We start from the raw sequence: 19563 nt of genomic DNA on the forward strand, positions 1-19563 counted from the left end.
GGCTCGTGTTATGGGGTCTTAAGGAGACAGGCATGGCTCAAGTCTTCAGGGTTTTCGGCTGATGTACAGGCGACCTTGTTGGATTTGCCCTTTGATGGGTCAAGGCTCTTTGGTTCCAAGGCAGATTCAGCCTTGGAACGTTTCAAAGATAGTAGAGCCACCGCAAGATCTTTAGGCCTCCAAGTTCAGTCTAGAGGTTATGGATATAAGAGATATCGGGGCTTTGGAAGATCTGCTTCCTTTCGTGGCCGCCAACAATTTCAGCAGAGCCATCAACAGCAAAATCCCTTGTACAAATCATACAGAGGGAAGAATAAGGGAGGCCTCAGGAGTGCAAATCGTCAGCAAGCCTCTTCCTCTTCCTCCCCTCCTGCCACCGTTGGTACATAAGGAAAGCAGTTCTAGATTCCCCATCTTAGAATATGTTGGTCCAGTTGGAGGTCGGGTGTTCCACTTCCTACATGATTGAATACTGATCACTTCAGATCGTTGGGTCTTGAATCTTGTAGAGAATGGGTATGCCCTCCCATTTTTGGAGTTTCCTCCTCCTTACCCTCCTCGCCAGGGTGGTTGTTCAGAAGACCACTTGTTGCTTTTGCAGCAGGAGGTTCTCACTTTACTCCAAAAAGGTGCGATAGAGGTGGTTGCGGAGCAGGAAAGGGGTCCGGGTTGTTACTCCCGATATTTCCTGATCCCCAAAAAAGATGGTCGCTTGAGACCAATCTTGGACCTCAGGATTTTGAACCTTTACCTCAGACAGAAAAAGTTCAAAATGTTGACCTTGGCTCAGGTTCTCCTTGCGCTGCAACAGGAAGACTGGATGGTGTCCATCGATCTGCAGGATGCGCATTTTCATCTTCCCATCCTGAAGTCGCATCGGAAGTATCTCCTGTTCACGGTGGGATCGCAACATTACCAGTTTGTAGTTCTTCCGTTCGGTCTTACTTCCGCGCCTCGAGTCTTTACAACGGTTATGGCGGTGGTAGCGGCTCATCTCAGAAGGTCAGGGGTTCCTGTTTTCCCCTACCTGGACGACTGGCTGTTGAAAGCAGAGTCTCCAGAGTTGGTTTCGCGCCACTTGCAAGTGACAACTCATCTGTTGTTCAAATTTGGGTTTTTCAATAAATGTACCCAAATCTCACCTGGTGCCTTCTCAGCGCAGCCTGTTCATAGGGGCAATACTGGACACTTCTGTGTGCTGGGCATACCCACCTCCGCAGAGGATTCTCGACATACAAGAAATGATTCCTTTGTTTCACGATGGAGTAGTGGTTCCAGTCCTGAAGGTTCTTCGCCTGCTCGGTCAGTTTGCTTCCTGCATTCTGTTGGTCAACCATGCACGCTGGCACATGAGGGCACTCCAGTGGTGCCTCCGCAGGCAGTGGTATCAGCACAACGGAGATCTCGGGGAGAACATCAGAATCTCCAGAGAAGCTGCAGTGGAGATGTCTTGGTGGAGTGTACAGGGCAACCTGTCTCAAGGAAAGCCCTTTCAGCCTCCTCTGCCGGTGGCCTCAGTGATCACGGATGCCTCCACTCTAGGGTGGGGTGCTCATCTGGGGGATCTGGAGGTCAAAGGCCTTTGGTCTCCAGAGAAAAGGTTACTTCACATCAACCTTCTGGAATTGCGGGCAACACGTTTGGCACTGAGGGCTTTTCTCCCTTCCCTTCGCGGTCAGTCGGTTCAGGTCCTGACGGACTACACTACCGCGATGTGGTACATCAACAAACAGGGAGGTGTAGGGTCGTATTGCCTCTGTCGAGAGGCTCTGCGGCTCTGGTCCTGGGCTCAGGGCCAACGGATTTGTGTGTTTGCAAATCATCTGGCCGGTGTGCTGAATGTTCGTGCGGACAGTCTGTCGGCGTGACTCGGCCGATCACGAGTGGTGGCTTCATCCGGAGGTGGTTCATCGTATCTTTCAGATTTGGGGATCCCCTCGGTTCGACCTGTTTGCCACTCACGAGAACGCGCACTGCCCGTTATTATGCAGTTTCCAGTATCCGTTGCAGGGAGCTTTGGGGGGATGCGTTTCAGATAGATTGGAGCTCACAACTCCTTTACGCGTTTCCTCCCATACCCTTGATTCCTCGGGTTCTGAGGAAGATTCGCCAAGACCGGGCCCAAGTCCTATTGATCGCCCCGGATTGGCCAAGAAGGGTGTGGTATACAGATCTTCTCCACCTCTCATCGTGCCCTCAACTCCGTCTCCCTCTCAGGGCAGACCTCCTCTGGCAGGGGCAGGTTCTACACCCCCACCTCCAGAGCCTGCACCTTCATGCCTGGAGATTGAACGGGGCAACCTGAGTTCTTTCTCTCTCCCGCCAGAGATAGTGGACGTTATTCTATCATCCAGGCGACACTCCACTAAGTCTGTTTACTCTTCCAGGTGGTCCAGGTTTGTTAAGTGGTGCAGAGAGAGAGACATTGACCCTTTGAAGGCCCGTTTGTCTAATATTTTGGAGTTTTCTCTATCTTTAGCACAGCAAGGTTGTGCTGTAGCCACTGTTAAGGGCTATTTCTCAGCTTTGTCGGCCTTTTTATGTTTGCCGGACAGCCGTCTTTATTTAAGTCCCCCATTGTCATGAGGTTCATCAAGGGCCTTACAAATAAGTTTCCTCCCACACTTCGTTATACCTCAGTGGGATTTGAATCTCGTACTCACTTTTTTTAATGGGTTCTCCGTTTGAGCCTCTTCACTCTTGCCCGTTGAGGCTTCTTTCTTTTAAAACGGTTTTCTTGATTGCAATTACCTCGGCTAGGAGGGTAAGTGAGCTTCAAGCTCTTAGTTCGAAACCTCCTTTCCTGATCATTCATACGGATAAGTTGGTTCTAAGGACCAGGGCTGCTTTCCTTCCCAAGGTGGGAAGTCCCTTTTCATATGGGACAATCCATCACTTTACCTACCTTTTATCCTCCCCCCTCACCATTCCAATCAAGGAGGAAGAGAGACTGCATCGGTTGGACCCTAAGAGGGCTGTCAGCTTTTATTTAGATCGGACTAGAGATCTGAGGCTGGACGATCAGCTTTTCGTGAGCTGCGTTGGGAAAATGAAAGGCAAGGCAGTGCACAAGAGGACGCTTTCCAGGTGGATTATCTTGTGCATCAAGATTTGCTACGCCCTGGCCAAGAAGGAACCGCCTGAAGGTATCAGAGCTCATTCCACCAGAGCTAAGTCTGCTTCTTCTGCTTTGGCTAGAGGTGTTCCTGTTCTTGATATCTGTAAGGCAGCAACTTGGGCCTCCCTCCACACCTTTGCAAAGCATTACTGCTTGGACTCTGACGTTAGGAGGGATGGCCATTTTGCTCGCTCTGTTTTGCAGGATTTTGTGGTCTAGTTAGGTGTACACCCTCCTCCGGGTGGGGTACGGCTTTGGGAATCTATTCGAAAGGTGAGGAATCCACAGGCAGAAGTATCCATCAGAAGAACAAGTTACCTTCGGTAACGCTTTTTCTGGTGGATAAAATATCTGCCTGTGGATTCCTCACAGACCCACCCGCCTCCCCGTTGTCCACGTGTTTCTACCCAAAAATAATTTATTTTGATATGTCTTAATCATGTTTATACTTTAATAATGAGAATTTCTTATTCTGTAATTATTTCTCTATACTTTTATTTATTATGCTCTTGTGAATTTATATACATATATACATTTGGTATGCTATGTTTGCATTTGAAAATGTGTCGGTCTGCCCGTTTGCCTCTGTGGCACGGAAAAATGGGTGGAACTGACGTAAGCACGCCGACGAGGTCCTTTTGTGGCTCCGATGACGTCATACGGTGCCGCGAGCGGAGCCGATCCATTGTGACGTCCTCTTCGACGTGGGAGAGCTAGGAAATAATTTTTCCGTGGAATGCTGGCACAGGGGGTATTCGAAAGGTGAGGAATCCACAGGCAAATATTGTATCCACCAGAAAAAGCATTATCGAAGGTAAGTAACTTGTTCTTTTGGTGTATAATACTGGGTGGGGAGGAGGTAATGGTAACCATGGCATTGTTAATGGAAGTGATGAGGTAGTGTTGATAATAATGGAAGTGATGAGGTAGTGGTGATAATAATGGAAGTGGTGCGCGGTGGTTGTAATAATGTTGGTTTTGGTGAGGGTAATGGTAATAGTGGTTGTTGGAAGTGGTGATTGACGCAGTAATGATGGATGATAATGATGTATGTAATAGTTGGTGGCAATGTTAATGGTGGAGATAGTGGGGGTGGTTCTACTGCTGGTCATAATGGTGTCGGTTGTATTGGCGGTTGCAGTTCCGAGGGTTGTGACAATAATGGAAGTGATCATAAAAATGTTTCTGATAATGGTGTTATTTGTGGTGGCAATTTTGGTATTAGCAGCAGTAGTACTGCTGATGGTAGTGTTAGTAATGTTGGCGCTGATTATGATCTCAAAGACCACCGAGAGTTACTATATTAATCACTGGGGCAGGGCCTAGTGCAGTGATGAGTGGAGTAATTCATTTACACCACTCAATCTCCTTTCTCAATTCTTTTTTTTAAATGTCTCCTGTCTGTTACGAACATTTGGAGGTGTTTATTATATGTTCCAGGTTAGGGGATTTCATATAATGCCCTTGGGAACTTAGGAGACCTCCACTCTCTTTAGCCCTAGGGTGTGAGTAGCTTGTGCCTGCTTCATCCTCACCTTGCCAAAGTGTGGAGGTCTAGTGGGCTGCCATGCTACACTTCTCCTTGCCCAATTGCTGAAAAGTGGGGTGCAACACAAAAAGACCAGTCTTCCATTCCCACACAATGCTTTGGGCCATGGAGGAGCTGAGATGCGCCTCCCATAAACAGGGTGCAAGGTGGGGTGGTAGCTGCGTTGTTCAGACAGTGGAGAAGCAAATCATTTTCTCCCTGTTCCACTCATTATCCCCGCTCTAAATTGCTAACAGAGCATAGGGACTGATGGCAGCTACTCACTTGTCCTTGGCCTCGACAGTGCTGCAGTTCAGGTGACACCTGTCCGTGCAAGCCCATTGCCCCCGTTCCGGGCTTAGGGCTGGGTGCCACCTGAGAACTAAGTTACCCGCCCTTGAGGAAGGTGGAGACAGGGTGTGTTATAGGCACACTGGACCTTGCTTGGGTGGTTGGGGGCTAACAGCTTTATTATTTCTATCTCTCCTGGTGTTTCAAACAGGCCACGAAGAGATATTCCTACGGTGTACCTGTTCATTTATGAAGACTGCAGTATCGAAATCATGATATATTATGTTTTTTCTACCACTGTTTGTGAACATTGGGAGGATAAAAAGAAGAGCCTTCAAAGGTTTCTTTAAATCTTGGTTTATTCTTCAAAGCATCTCCAGCATAGAGCACACCATAAGCTCCGGTGCTCACCTTCAACTGCTATCTCATAAATTTACAAGAAGAGAATTCTACACTAGCTAGGTAAAAATCCCCTAGGCAACTCATGACATCTCTACACACCTCCCCCCTTATGGAACATTAAACACAATGAAAATATGAACAATGACCAAATATAACAGAACAATAAATAAAGAAACAAATCTCTAGAATATTAGAATAAGTTCAGTAGAATACATGGTGAGGACAGATGATACTTCAAGGTTTACACACGTTGCAAATTTTTCTCAAATTCCAAGTGGATCCATCATCCAACTTCACTACATTGTATTTTACTTCTCTGACTAGATAAGGTCCCAAGTATTTACTCCCACCCTAACAAACCCACCCATTCTTACGCACAATAACCCAATCACCCACCTGAACCCACAACTTTTGTACAGCTTTCCTTAAGTTGTAAGTACCAACCATCTTTTCTTGTCCCTTCTCTACTTTTTCTCTCTCACCTCATCCCGATCAATCCAAACCTTATCTTTTTTACATAACCATACTGGACACTCCTTCTTTTCTGGCTCCCTTCCTTTAAGTGGGACAAAAGAAGCCACACCAGTAACAGAATGTGAAGTGACCCTATGTGCCCACATCATCTTTCTCCACTCTTGTCTCCAGGACAATCCATTGGCAAGTGACAATTGGATGTTATCCATCACCAGACGATTGATCCTTGCTACTAAACCATTCGCCTGAGGTCTAAAAAGAGACACTTTTTGATGAGTGATTCCCATTTTTCTTAGATAATCTTCCATTTCTCTAGAAACGAACTGTATACCGTTGTCAGACACTATGGATGCTGGTATACCTTCTTCTAGAAATACTTTTTCCAAAAACTTTGACATTTGAAGTGTTCACTTCAGCCATAGTCTCAACCACAAACCATTTGGAATGATAATCAACTAATACAAGAATAAATCTGTCCCTACATCCCAACTTCCCCACAGGCCCATGAAATCAATAGCCAACCTCTCCCAAGGTCTTGATGGAAATTCAGTGCTCACTAAAGGAGGTTGCCGTACAGCTTTGGTTTTGTCACTATTGGCACATATGTGACAATTCTTTACTAGAGCTTCAACATTACCGTCCATTCCAGGCCACCAAAACGATTCTCTGGCTCTCCGTTTGGACATACGACGTCCAAGATGCCTTTCATGGCGAATATCAAGGATACGCTTGCGTATTCCCTTGGGAGGTACTAACTGCCGCCACCTCCTGACTTTTCCCTCATGTAAACTCAACCCATCTTTTATTTTAAAAAACTCACTTAACTCCTCATCTTTGCTATCTTAGCAATCCCAACCTTGGACAATCTTCAATTCTACCTTCAATAGCACAGGATCACACTCTCTTGCTCTTTCTCAGAAGACAAAGCCAACTCACCCACACCACCGTCATTCTTAAAAATAATTTCACTGCAAATCTCAACATTTTCTTCCAAAGGCACCCTGGACAAATAATCAGCAATTACCTTCTTTTTACCTTTCACATACTCAACCAGAAAATTGAACTCCATAACAGATAGTAACCACCTCTATACTCGGAGTCACACTTCCGACCCTCTTCCACCTTTAAAAATGAATATTAACGGCTTGTGATCAGTACGAATTTTGAATGGTATACCCCACAAGTAAAACTTAAAATGATTTATGCCCCAACAACAGGCTAAAGCTTCCCTTTCGATAACAGAGTATGACCGTTCAGCACCTTGTAGCCTCCTAGATCCGAAACCTTATAATTTGTTCCTTTCCATTCACCACTTGTGACAGTATAGCTCCAATCCCTATCCCACAAGCATCAGTGGACAAGTAAGTTCTTCCAAGAGCCTCAAAACGTCCTAGTGTCGGTGCATCTGAAATGGCACCCTTTATCAGTTCAAAAGCTCTCTTAAATTCATCATTCCACACAAACACCGCATGTTTTTTCATTACCAATCGTAAAGGTTCTACAGTTTCAGAAAAATTTCTACATATTTGGCACAGTGTCCTGCTAATCCGAGAAAGGACCTAAGTTCATCTTTGTTAGATGGTTCTGGTGCGAGGATGACAGCTTTCACAATAATTTTCTTGGGTCTTAGTCCCTCAAAGCTGATTTCATGACCTGAATATTCTACTCGGTCTTTCCTCAATTGACATTTCTCCTTTTTAATTGTCAAATTATGCTTTTCCAACCTCCCCATCACTTCTTCAAACTGTCTGTCATGATCTGATACCTTTTTCCCAGCAATAAGAATGTCATCTTGGAAACGCCATACTTTTTTTATGTCACCAAAAATGTTTTCCATGACTCTTTGAAACACCGCCGAGGCCGACGCCAACCCGAAAGGCATCCTCTTGTACCTAAATGCACCTAGAAGAGTGGCAAATTAAGTCAGATGTCTGGATGCTTCATGCAACTTAATCCGGTGATAATCAGCTAACATATACAACACACTGAAAATACGTCCCTCCCCCATAGTCGACAACATCGCTGATGTATTCGGAAGCGGTTGTCTGTCAACCCAAATGCTATTGTTAAGATCACGTAAGTCTATGCAAAGGCGAATTTTTCCACCTTTCTTGAGGGCTATTACAATTGAAGCCAACCACTCCGACGCTTCAATGGGCTCAATAATCTCTTGTTTCAATAAATTTGTGGCGTAATGTTTCTAACATCAAGTTTGGTACATTTCTTATCTTATGCACTTTTGCGTCATTCTTCAATATTATTTTATGGGGAAAACACTTTAGCAATCCTAATCTGTAATGAAAAACCTTAGGATATTTTTTTGAAATAATTCAGTGTTAACATCCACTTCTTCAACAACCATTTTTTCCATAACCATCACAGGTTCCGTGGCATTAGGATTTATCACAATGTTTAAGTCCTTCTGGTTACGCCACCCCAAAAGATCGGATCCAAAGTCTGTGATATAGACCCTTCCCTTAACAGTCTCTCCTTTGAACCTTATTGTCATCTAACACATACCATTTAGCTCTATTCTCTTTCCTGCATAACCTACAGCTCGGATGTCAGGATCACACAAAGACAAACCATCTTCCTTGGGCCAATTTCGTACATAACATCTTTTGGAGATGAGAGTATACAAACTACCAGACTCTGCTAACACCCTTATTTCCTTCCCATCAAAAGAATTATTGCAGTGAGGTTTTTCCATCTTGTCTGTACTTTCCATTTTCACATTTTGATTTGACTCTTTTTATATCCACATTTTGATTTGAGTCTATTATATCTATATTTCCTATATCTGCATTTTCTTCATCATCATCAATATTATTAATTGTTACAACGATTTCGTCAACATTTTCACAGATATCAACGTCTTGTACTTTACTTTTTCCACCCATCTTAGTACAACACAATTTTGCAAAGTGACCTCTTTTCCCACAATTTCTACATAACACACTCCTGGCCACGCAGTTAAAGTTTGATGCAATATGCCCTGGAGATCCACAACTGAAACATTTAATATCTCTAGTAGGAAAATGTATTCTCTCAACTTGCGACTTTCTAGAATCATTGTTTGAATTTGTATCCGGCTTCTTTTCATATTTTCTTTCTACAACTTCAACTTTTTCATGCTTTGTACAGCCAGATCCTTCACTTTCTTTAAGCCATAAGACAGTATGTTCCATCCCTTTTGCAATTTGAATAGTCTCATCCAAAGTATGTTCTTTCATTAATAATTTCTCCTTTATCTTTTTACTACTGGTAAAACTAACTATTTGATCCCTTATTAAAGAGTCATTTAATTGTTCGAACTTGCATGTTAGAGCTAAACCTCTTAGGGTAGACACATATGAAGTAATATTCTCGTCATCTCTTTGGCTTCTGCGAAAAAATGTATGACGTTCTAATACTACATTAGTTTTTGGTGTAAAGTGTAATTCTAGCATTTGGATGTACATGTCATATATATATTATTCGGGTGTCCGTCACCCATCCCTAACGATATTTCAGGCAACTCTTCATAAACTCTTCTACTCTCAACTCCAAGATGATGAAGAAGTACTGCTTGATGTCTAACAAGACCTTACTTGTCACCTACAATAGCCAGCAAATAAGTTAAAAAACTCTTTTTCCATTGTTTCCAGGGTATGTTTGGCTCTCCTGGTGAAGATGGAAAAGGAGGCGGGGAAGATATTCCTTGATCTGACATGGTGCCTGTAAAAGAAAGTAAAATAAAAATCTAAGATAAAAAATTTAAATAAAAATTTTGAGTATGAAATTAAAACAACAAACCAAAATAAATCATCAATATCAATTTAGGGTGTTCAAGTTGATTATGTAGTATTTGCTTTCTTTTTCCATTCCATTCCATTCAATAACTTTATTTCGGTCTCGCGGACCATAAAAGTGCATTGTCATAAAAACATAAGAAATATGTACAGTAAACACAGGATGATATGTAACCTTGCAATTAGTACATCTATCAATAATAAAAAAACTGTACATTTAAAAACCTATTGACCATAATGAAGTGCATTGCTTATTCTGCTCGGACCTGGTCCTGATCCATAAGTGGGGTACAGTGCATAAATCTGTTAAAAGAACATGATCAAAGAAGCATACAATAAAAATTGAGACAATAAAACCAAAATAAGATGAGTAAAAATGGAGTTAAGATGCTGTTTTTCCACTTTAATATCTGTACTTTCTCCAAACATGTGGTAGTCTTATTTCTTTTACAATAGTTTTCAATAGCAACCCTCGTAGTCTTGTTTCTTTTTCACTCGTTTTCAGCTCTAAGTGACGTAGGTAGATGGGACTCCACGTAGTCCTATCTCTCTTTTTGTGACCTTCAGTTTGGAGCGTAGTCCTATCTCACATTTAGTAACCAGTGTTGTCAGAACATGCAGAGGAGGCAGAACACAGAGGTAAGACTTTTCCTCAGTGAGGGCTTCGAGATGGGTGGTAATTGCAAAAAATTGAGGATTATAAATGTAATAAGTTCTCTGTGGAAAGAGTGACAAGAGTGTTTGAACCTTTGCGGTATCAGCAATCTTTGCGCATGTAAAGGGCGCAGCTTGTAAAGGATCGCGCACCATCTTTTGTGTTATCAGCAATCTCTGCGCACGTAAAGGGCCGCGCTTGTAAGGAACCAAGAACCGTGATTACTGATAATACTTTGCGGTAACAGCAATCTTTGTCCCTGTCGCGCACCGCGGCAATGACCAATGTTGTGCTCGAGGTTGCGCTCGAGGGAGCACGAGCAGCTACGTTACTTTTGTCCATATGATGACAAAGACGGCAACGCGTAACAAGACAGAGGCGATGCTCATGCGGAAAGGCTCGAGGGACTCTAACATAAACTAAAGAGTTGTGCTGAAAGTAATCGATATAAAATCTTGAACTGCATCTATTTCAATTTCTATTTTGAATAAAATTCGAGGTATTCTTTCAATAGTTCCACATGCTGTACTCACTTAGCAATCCAATAATTGTGGTTTCAAAATTTCCAAGGAATCAGTAGCTTCAATCTACCAGGGGTGGAGATGCTAGTACCTGCCCCCCGCGCAGGAACTCGTCGCCATGAAAAGAAGAGCCTTCAAAGGTTTCTTTAAATCTTGGTTTATTCTTCAAAGCATCTCCAGCATAGAGCACACCATAACCTCCAGTGCTCACCTTCAACTGCTACCTCATAGAATTCCCAATTAGAGAATTCTACACTAGCTGGGTAACAATCCCTTAGACAACGCATGACATCTCTACAGAGGGTAAGCTTGTGTGAGTGTCCAATGTGCATGTGCACAGTGTTGTGCATGCACGTTGTGTAATTTTGTCTGGTATTTTTATAGATCTCCTACTATTTGAGAAAATACATACTTTGATAGGCACAATGGACACTTCTAAAACCGCTGAATGGATTTTTACCAAACAGAGGCAATCCAAGAAAATGATTAAATGATGGGACAGTCACCATACCATAAACATTTGGTGAAAATATGTTCGACAGTTTCAAAAATGTATGCAGAGAAAAATTTCCTGTGGGAAATCCTATATTAATTTCACCCACAAATGTTTTAGACTCTCTCTCGCCCCCCCCCCCCCCCCCACCTCCTTAATACTTTTGAAGCATTTTCAGCAGCCTCTTTTTGAGGCGCTAGACACTCGGGGGCCAATTCACAAAGGTAAACTTAAGTTTCGACCGAAAGTCAAAATTTTGACCTGAAGTTTAAGTTTAGATCAGAAGTAGACCTCAGATCTAAACTTAGACTTCAGGTCTAAGTTTACTTTTCTGAATCGGACCCACAGCTACTTACGGATCCAATGCTGCAAGTATAAAATTGCAAAAGAATTTTAGGTGGCAGCTGAAGCATCCTTCAACACCATGGTGATTGCAGTAAATTCAAGAAAATTATATTCCTACCTCTATCTCACACTCCTATATGGCAGAGGTGATAGAATGTCACACTGTCCTCGTGATGTGGCAGCATTCACAAATAACCCTTGAAGTGTGTTCTGACCTGCTAGAAGCGATGTCACAGGAGAAAAGCCAAAAGCAACTAGCTTGTGAAACAGGGTTATGCCGAGTAGGTCTTGGCAGTAGAAGTGTACTCACGGAGAGTTTTAAGAGTCACATGAAGTGATGCGCTCATGAAGCAGGTACAGGCCAGGCTGCTTTTGTCAGTGGAAATTCTCGCCATCAGTAAAAACAGTGTTGTTCGCCAGTGTTAGAACGGTCTTCCAGCAGTCTAGGGTGTGGACAACGTTCACCGATATGACCAGATAGACGGTGGACACGCAGCAGGTTACCTCTCATGGAAAGAAAGGTAAAACAATGGGCTGAATTTTCTTGGACCATGTTGAAGAAAGAGGCTTCTTTTCCTGTGCAAATTGTGATACAATTTTGAGTAATCGTTCTGGGCTCCTACTAACTCAAATTACAGGATTTACAGGAAAAGCGTCCCTTTCCAGTGAGGTGGTAAATCTCATGCTTACTAGGTTTCACTTGGTGTGAGTTGTGAGCTACAGAAAACTAATCTGGGTTTATGAATTCACCACTAAAGATAGCCTTATAAAGAAGGTCCAGTGATTCTGGAAAAAGGCACTTCCCCATGAAAGCGTGGGTTTTGAGGATTCCTAAAGCAGAATGACCTGTATCCGCCTATCCTTAGATTTTTTCAAATAACACATTTTGTAATCGACTTGTTTACACTGTCCACTTAGCGTTAGAATTGGATTAGTACTTGAGAAATGAACTACGTTTTTAAAAAACTTTTAATTTCCATTTATTTTTATCCAACCACCATTGTGACTTGTGGTGATATCGCGATACGATTAGCTAGATTTGAAATATAAAGACTAATAAGGGTAAAAAAGTATTTTTTGTTTTTGTTTAGACTGCTCTCACATTTATATATGCAAACAATATATGTCTACATTTGTTATTCATTTTAGATAAACTTATTATTTTATCCTTCATGACAGGAAAGCTCTCTGAGTCTAGCGTCGGTATGGCTTGTGCTGCCCATTACTTACCATCTCATTTAGTTTCATTGCTTGACGAAACCCATTTTCTTGTGTCATTCATGCACCAAAAATATCATCCTTTTTAGGTGTCAACTTTTTTTTTTTATGCTTAGGAGGAAGTTGTTGATTTGAAACTTCTTTTTGAAATGCAGTAAAAGCTTGTTTTCATATAAAGTAAATCCAAAGTAAGAATATAGTAAATGAATGTTTTATATCATGATAAATTGCTAGAAATTGTAGATTTTGCCTCTTTTGAAACGTTTCTGGTTTTTTTCTGTGGATTTAAAATTACAATGGAATGTGCCAACCTCTAAAAAAAAAAAAAAAAATACCACAAAAACATTTTATATATTACATGTGGGATCGACGATTCCGAATGAGCATCCCAGATATGTGCAGGCCCCTTCAATCCACAGAAGATCAATGCATTTTAAATTCTAATAATGAAAGAAAAGTCAGTTAACAGTGTTAAAATGTATATTCAGGGCAAGAAGGCTGATGACCCATGGTATGGGGCCTGGGTGGATGTCTTGGCTGGAGAGGATACCCAGAGCCTACTACACACTACAATGTTCCGCAGATTCTGAGAGCACTGGGTGGGGAAGCTGGGGGGGCTATAGCCTAGCCCTGCATCGAGGGCCTTGATTCAGAGCGTGGGTGAAAGGCACACACTGTGCCCAATGGCTACTAAGCACGCCTGAAGGCTGTCCATGCGTAGGCCACTTCCTGCACCCCTCAGCAAAGCCAAAGAGATGTTCAGTACAATCTTGGCGGCAACATCCAGGCCCAGCACCCAAAGCCTGTTGCACACACCCCAAGACCATGCGTATAGTAAGACAGCATTATGGCCATGGAGCCTGAGTGTGGTGTGTGGCTGTATACCACGATGTTGTGGAGTGATGATTGCCTTGGCAATGACCCAAAGTATTAATTCAAAACCAAAACAATCCCTTATAAAAACTGTTAGTTACTCAGAAAAGAAAGTACATTATAAAACACTAACATTAACCTAAAAAAACTTCATTTGAAAGTATGTTATGACTTAGATGTAAAGCTTAAAAAACACTGAATTCCCCAGTTACAATGAGCAAAGAAACCACTATACTCCCTCCCTCACCATACATTGCCCAATTAGTCATGTTTAATGCCATGCAATCTCTACAGTCGGAGACCATGGGCATGGTTGAAGGATGTTAATAAATAGAAGCAATCCAAGGACCAAAACAAAATGCCCAGTGTAGTGTAGGGGAGGAGGTGTTGTGAGCAGGCCTGTGTGAGGCCGAGTGGTTTCTAATTATCAGTAGAAACTAAGATTACCTTATTAGCCCATGGTGAAAATTGACAATTATGTAGATTTTATATTGCATGGTTATTTTAATGGAGGTTACATGAAAAACGTTTTTTTCCCAAACGGAAAGTATCTTTGGTTTATTTTGTTTTTGTAAACAATTTGTTACATACTGGAATATACAGATAAGTTGTTTTTCGTTAACGCAAATTATGTTTAATTATTGTATTAAAAAAAATATTGTTCAACATTGTAAGCAAACCTTTAATATTATGAAATACACCAGTTAATGGTAGCAAATCAGCCATGACATCAGAGGAGCGGAAACCAATCTTTTTGAACTTCTCTCAAAACATAGCAGTGAATAAGCAAGTTTCGATTACAGGATTTGCAGTTTTACACAAGGGGACGACATACACAACATAACAATTATCACAGGGAAAGCTGGACAGTTGTCCTTCACCTCCATCGATAGAAGAAGGTTCTGGCCAAAGAAGGACAAACATCCTCTAAATGTTCCCTAGATACAACTGCCTGACAGTCAAATGAAGGAAATATGGGAGTGGTGAAAAATAGCCCATGAAGCAGCATATGTCTTGAAAGCAATCCGCGATGAGCTGAGCATATGAGATAAGTTGCAGCAACAGATCTGCTTCATTGAAGCCATCTTTGAAGTGCAGCCATGATCATTTTAAATGCGAGTGCCATCTCAAGATGTCCCAATGCTGCAGGCGTGACCTTCAGCATCTGTGGTGGTTCCGGCTTCACTTTCATGTGTCATGATCATTTTAAATGCCAGTGCCATCACAAGATTTCCCAGTGCTGCAGGCGTGAACTTCAGCATCTCTGGTGGTTCCAGCTGCACTTTCGTGATGTGTAATGCAGAGATTATACTACAGTAAGCGCCCAAAGATGTGTCGAAGGGAGTCCCATCTTGCCCAAAGTGGTCATAGTTAAGAAAGTAACAAATGATACAGGTGCATATGCTACTTGTGTACGCTTTCAATAAAACTGTATTCCACAAACTAGGATGTGCAAATAGCACAATGATTGGCTTGCAAACTGCCCTTCATGGTGCAACTGATGTACTAAATCAGTCACATTCTACAGGTATGTTTATAGAGGGAGGCAATATCTCATGACTTATGCATGTTATCGAGGCAGGTTGTATTTTACAACCCGTTGCAAATAGGGGGCACACGCAATGATGGAGGCTTGCGAGGGACAATAAACCTCGACCCCTGTGTTCGCATTTCCAGCATATCAACATAAAAGGACAGGTGCCACTTGAAAGACACATTTTGAAGTGCTGGGAAGACAATGGGGGAGCATACAGTTGATCCATAGACTCCCCCTTCCCATCACTCCTGATGGTGCCCAGTACAGTTCCCAAAGGGAAAGCTATCTCACGGAGACTTTTTCCCCTTTGCAAATTAAATTATGCCCTAACTCGCGGGCCAGTAACTGATTAATGGTTTTTGATATTTGCTCCCACACCAAGCATGCTGGTACTTGTGTTTTAATACCTAGTTAAGGCAGATGTACATTTGATGACAGCTCTTCAAGTAAGTTTTTTTAAAATTGTTTTAGGAACTTCCTGATAATCTGCAGGATTTCTTGTTTCCGTTGGACGCCGAGCTGGCCCAGGACATGTATGTTATTGGAGTTCAGGAAGGGTGCCCAGACAGGTAAGAAGACTGCAAGTATCTACATGAATGCCGTATTCTTTTAGCCTTTTCCAGCTTCCTGCTGCACATATATACAGAGTAATGACAACTAGTGAGTTTTACTACGTGTTTATATATGGTTGTACCGAAGAATGAGTGTGGTGTGTTACATTTTTTTCGCTTGTTACTAAACTGACATTTTGCATATCCATTCCAAAGCTATCTGAATCCTGTCGGTATATTTGCCCGAACATCAATTCTGTCAGGCCATTCTGAACAGAATATACACATTCAAGTTAAACCACAGGGGAGCTTGAAACTGTTTAGGAGATTATTTTGGTGTTTTGTAAAGTGCTGCCTGTAGCTTTCTAGTTACTTCAGAATGGTGAAGGTGATTTGAAAAGAAACATTTGACGAATGAAGATGGAGAAGTGATCAGATGGGGGGAAAAACATGTCTGGTGATCCACCTAAATTACTCAAGAGTCTGTGCAAAACTTGGTTGAAAGTCAAAAAGGTTCAGTTTTTTGACGTTTCCTGAACTGCTTGTGATTGGTGTCAGGTGTTAGATTATGAATAAGGACATTCAACATTCTAGATCCTTGAGGCTCAGGGACCTTTGTCCATGTTTCATCCTTGAAAGATCGTTAATTGATCAGATGTGCAAATGCTGAAAGTAGGATGGCTGTTAATCACTAGCATCTATGACTCCCCCAAAAATGAAATGGGCTGCAAACTAGCATAGTTTACAGTACGGATATCTGTATTTTAATGGCTAGCATTCAGGGTGCACGCTGTTTGTTGGAGATGGCAGCTGCTGGGAGAAGGTAGAACTGCGTTGTAACACGATATCTGGATTCTGATTCTGGCTTTGACACTGAGGGAACAATCCTGCGATCCTAATTAAATTCTAAATTTAGGCCTCATTATGCCTTAAATTGTAAATATGTGCAATATAGTGACCTATTCGACATAAGTCACCCTCATCACCTTGCTCTGTCAAAATGTCACCATCCTAAGGTACCACCATTTTCCTAACCACAGTGTTTCTTGTAGAAAGGCTTCATATATGAGTAACGATCTGACTGAATCTCATACTCCTCCTCTCAGGGATGTGTAACTTAAACATGTTGATCCCCTACTGCCTAACCTTATGCTTGCTTCCTGGTTTTCTTGGCCCTTTCTCCACTGTAGATCTCCTGTTCTTCCAACTATCTCCTTGCCTCTACCCCTTTCTCACCCCTTCTTATTGATACATCTTCCTCACCACTTGATTCATTATTCTCTTCTCATCTTTCAATCCCTTCTTTGTGTGTTACTGAATTCAAATTGTTTTCGTAAATATATATACCTGCAGTTCTCTGCAAAGTGCTCAAATACCTTCCGGTGCAATGGCGCTGTAGAAAAATATGAAAGTAAATACATCTATAAATAAGCACATTCATCAGTTTGTAAACAGGCTGACCTGGTGATAGGCCTCCTGATATGGAGCTAAAAGGGGCCTAGTAGAAATGTAAATTATTCACTTACACTCTGATGAAATTTGTACATCCTGCTTTATCAGTTACTCTTTCTGCCCCACACGCGCCCCTGCCCCCTCCATACCTCGTAGGTATCTATTAGGAGTAGTTCACTCATCTTCGCTGAGGGCAGAACCCAAGTCAATGGGTTGTAGCACTTATAAGGGTATAGTGTATTTTCAGATGAGTATCCATTCACTTAAATTGATTATTTATTGCTTTTCAAATGATCTACTCCACAGTAGGAGCAGTAGTGCACACACAACATAAGTGTAGATTTCTCTATCAGAAATAAGCGATAAAGGAAAAGTAAGTAGTAAAGATTGTTACCATACATTGTAGTAACAGAAAGGATGAAAAGCCGCTTTATAACCAGTACAAAGAACTTAGAGGTGTAATCAACAAAAATATAATTCAAAATTAAAGCGATTATTAGAGAAAGTTATTGTCTTTGACATGCTTGCATAGCCATATCTCGTCACAGGTTTTTGTTCTTCTCCAAAGGTAATGTTCTTTTTTTTCTCCCCAAAGAAGAGAATGGGAAATTCGGCTTCAGGAGTCTCTCGGACCTCATTATGTGCTTCTGTTCTCCAATGCCCACGGGGTGCTATACCTGTCAGTCTTCATCAGAAGAGACCTCATATGGTTCTGTTCAGGTTTGTGCTTGTAGAGTGACTGCATAAAAGATTTTCACATTTACATTTTTGCTTTACAACCAGGGCTGGAAATGGTGGTTACTGGACAGAGAGATCACAGTTTGCAGGAATCATTTTTTGCAAGTTACCTTTCGAGTATTTAGTTTCTTCCTGGATCTCTGTGTAAGTTTCATTTCCATTATGGGAATGGCGTTAATCAGAGTCCCACCCTCCCCATTTCGAACTCAGCTCTTCATTCTTCCTTATATGTTGCAGGGTATCCTTTTCAGTGATTTTAGTATTCTTATGGATACTTATTGCTGCTGATTTGTCATCTTTAGAATATCCCCAGGCACCAGACTGGATCTGGAAATGTTCTGAGCAGTGCTCATGTCCCTCACTATTTGGAATCATTCAGGTACGTGTTGGCTTTGTCCCGGCCCAGGAAGTGAGGCAATGGAGCCACATATAAGCACCACACCTGTGTGAAGACATCAGTTCCTATTTCTTTTAAGCTTTTGAACACTGATCTAGAGCACTGCAGCCATGTTTTTTTTTTTAAAACTGTTTTTATTATTTTCATGTTCAAGGCACATATATTTCTGACATATTGATGCTTATACATAGAAACCGTACCTTTGCAGTACTGAAAATTATGGCACTTGGTTTTATAAAGTCGCACCATTTCCTTAGACTGGTAACTGTCTTCACATTACATTTCCAGCTCTCCTCCGTTTTCATTATCTGAGTCCTCCTCTGCTTCGAGTTCGGGGGGTTCACAAATGTATCCCCTGTATTTATTCCATGCCCCCCATATCTTGTTCCATTTCCCCGGACAGCCCCGACTTATAAACACTGCTTTCTCTGCCACCATAGCCATATCGAGATCTCCACACCAGGCGACAAGTGACGGTGCCTCTTTCCCTCCCCATTTTTGTGCGATGTTGCGCTTTGCCACCATTATCCCCATTGTTACCCATTCCTGTGCTGGGCGCGTGAGGTCATTTGGCTCCCATACATTTAAAATGCATCTTCTAGGCTGGGGCGTCAACGATATTTCCACCACTTGCGATATGGTCTTCATCACTTTTACCCAATATTCCACTATCTTTGGACATTCCCACAAGGTATGGAGGAAGGTGCCCTCTTCCACACAGCGTCTCAGGCAGTACGGATGTGATGCCGACCCTATTGTGTATAGGATACGTCTAGTGTAGTAAGTTCTATGTAGGATTTTTAGTTGCACAAGTTTTAGCCTAGACGGTATCCCCACCTCCCGCGGTGATGCTAACGCCTCCCGCCATTCATAGTCGTCGAAATCGCCTACATCTCGCGACCATTTTCCCCTGAGCGCCCCATGAGGGTCGGGGAGGTTGTTCACTAGCTTTCTATATGTGAAAGAAATGGCTCGCTTATACATACAATCTGTCAGAAGTCTGTCTTCCAAGGGGGTGGCCACAGGGACCTCCGCGCCGGGTGGTATGGCCGCCTACAGCGCATGTCGAATTTGAAGGTATCTGAAGCGCTCAGAGGGCGCCAGGTCTTATTGTGCCCTGAGATGCTCGAACGTGGCGATCCCTCCCTTATGCCACATATCACCCACTGTTGATATTCC

General features: G+C 42.3%; 1 protein-coding gene across 5 annotated transcripts in view; it reads left to right on the forward strand.

Moving 5' to 3' along the window:
- INPP5E (inositol polyphosphate-5-phosphatase E) overlaps positions 1-19563 on the forward strand; it is a 303275-nt gene that overhangs the window by 116064 nt on the left and 167648 nt on the right. For all 5 annotated transcript variants that reach the window (XM_085613085.1, XM_085613094.1, XM_085613065.1 and 2 more), the window contains exons 4-5: positions 15718-15815; positions 17845-17969. In XM_085613085.1, the coding sequence (XP_085469211.1) occupies positions 15718-15815; positions 17845-17969 (223 nt within the window). The remainder of the gene's footprint in view (positions 1-15717; positions 15816-17844; positions 17970-19563) is intronic.

Source organism: Triturus cristatus, chromosome 1_2, assembly GCF_964204655.1.
Source record: "Triturus cristatus chromosome 1_2, aTriCri1.1, whole genome shotgun sequence".
NCBI classification, from domain to species: Eukaryota; Metazoa; Chordata; class Amphibia; order Caudata; family Salamandridae; genus Triturus; species Triturus cristatus.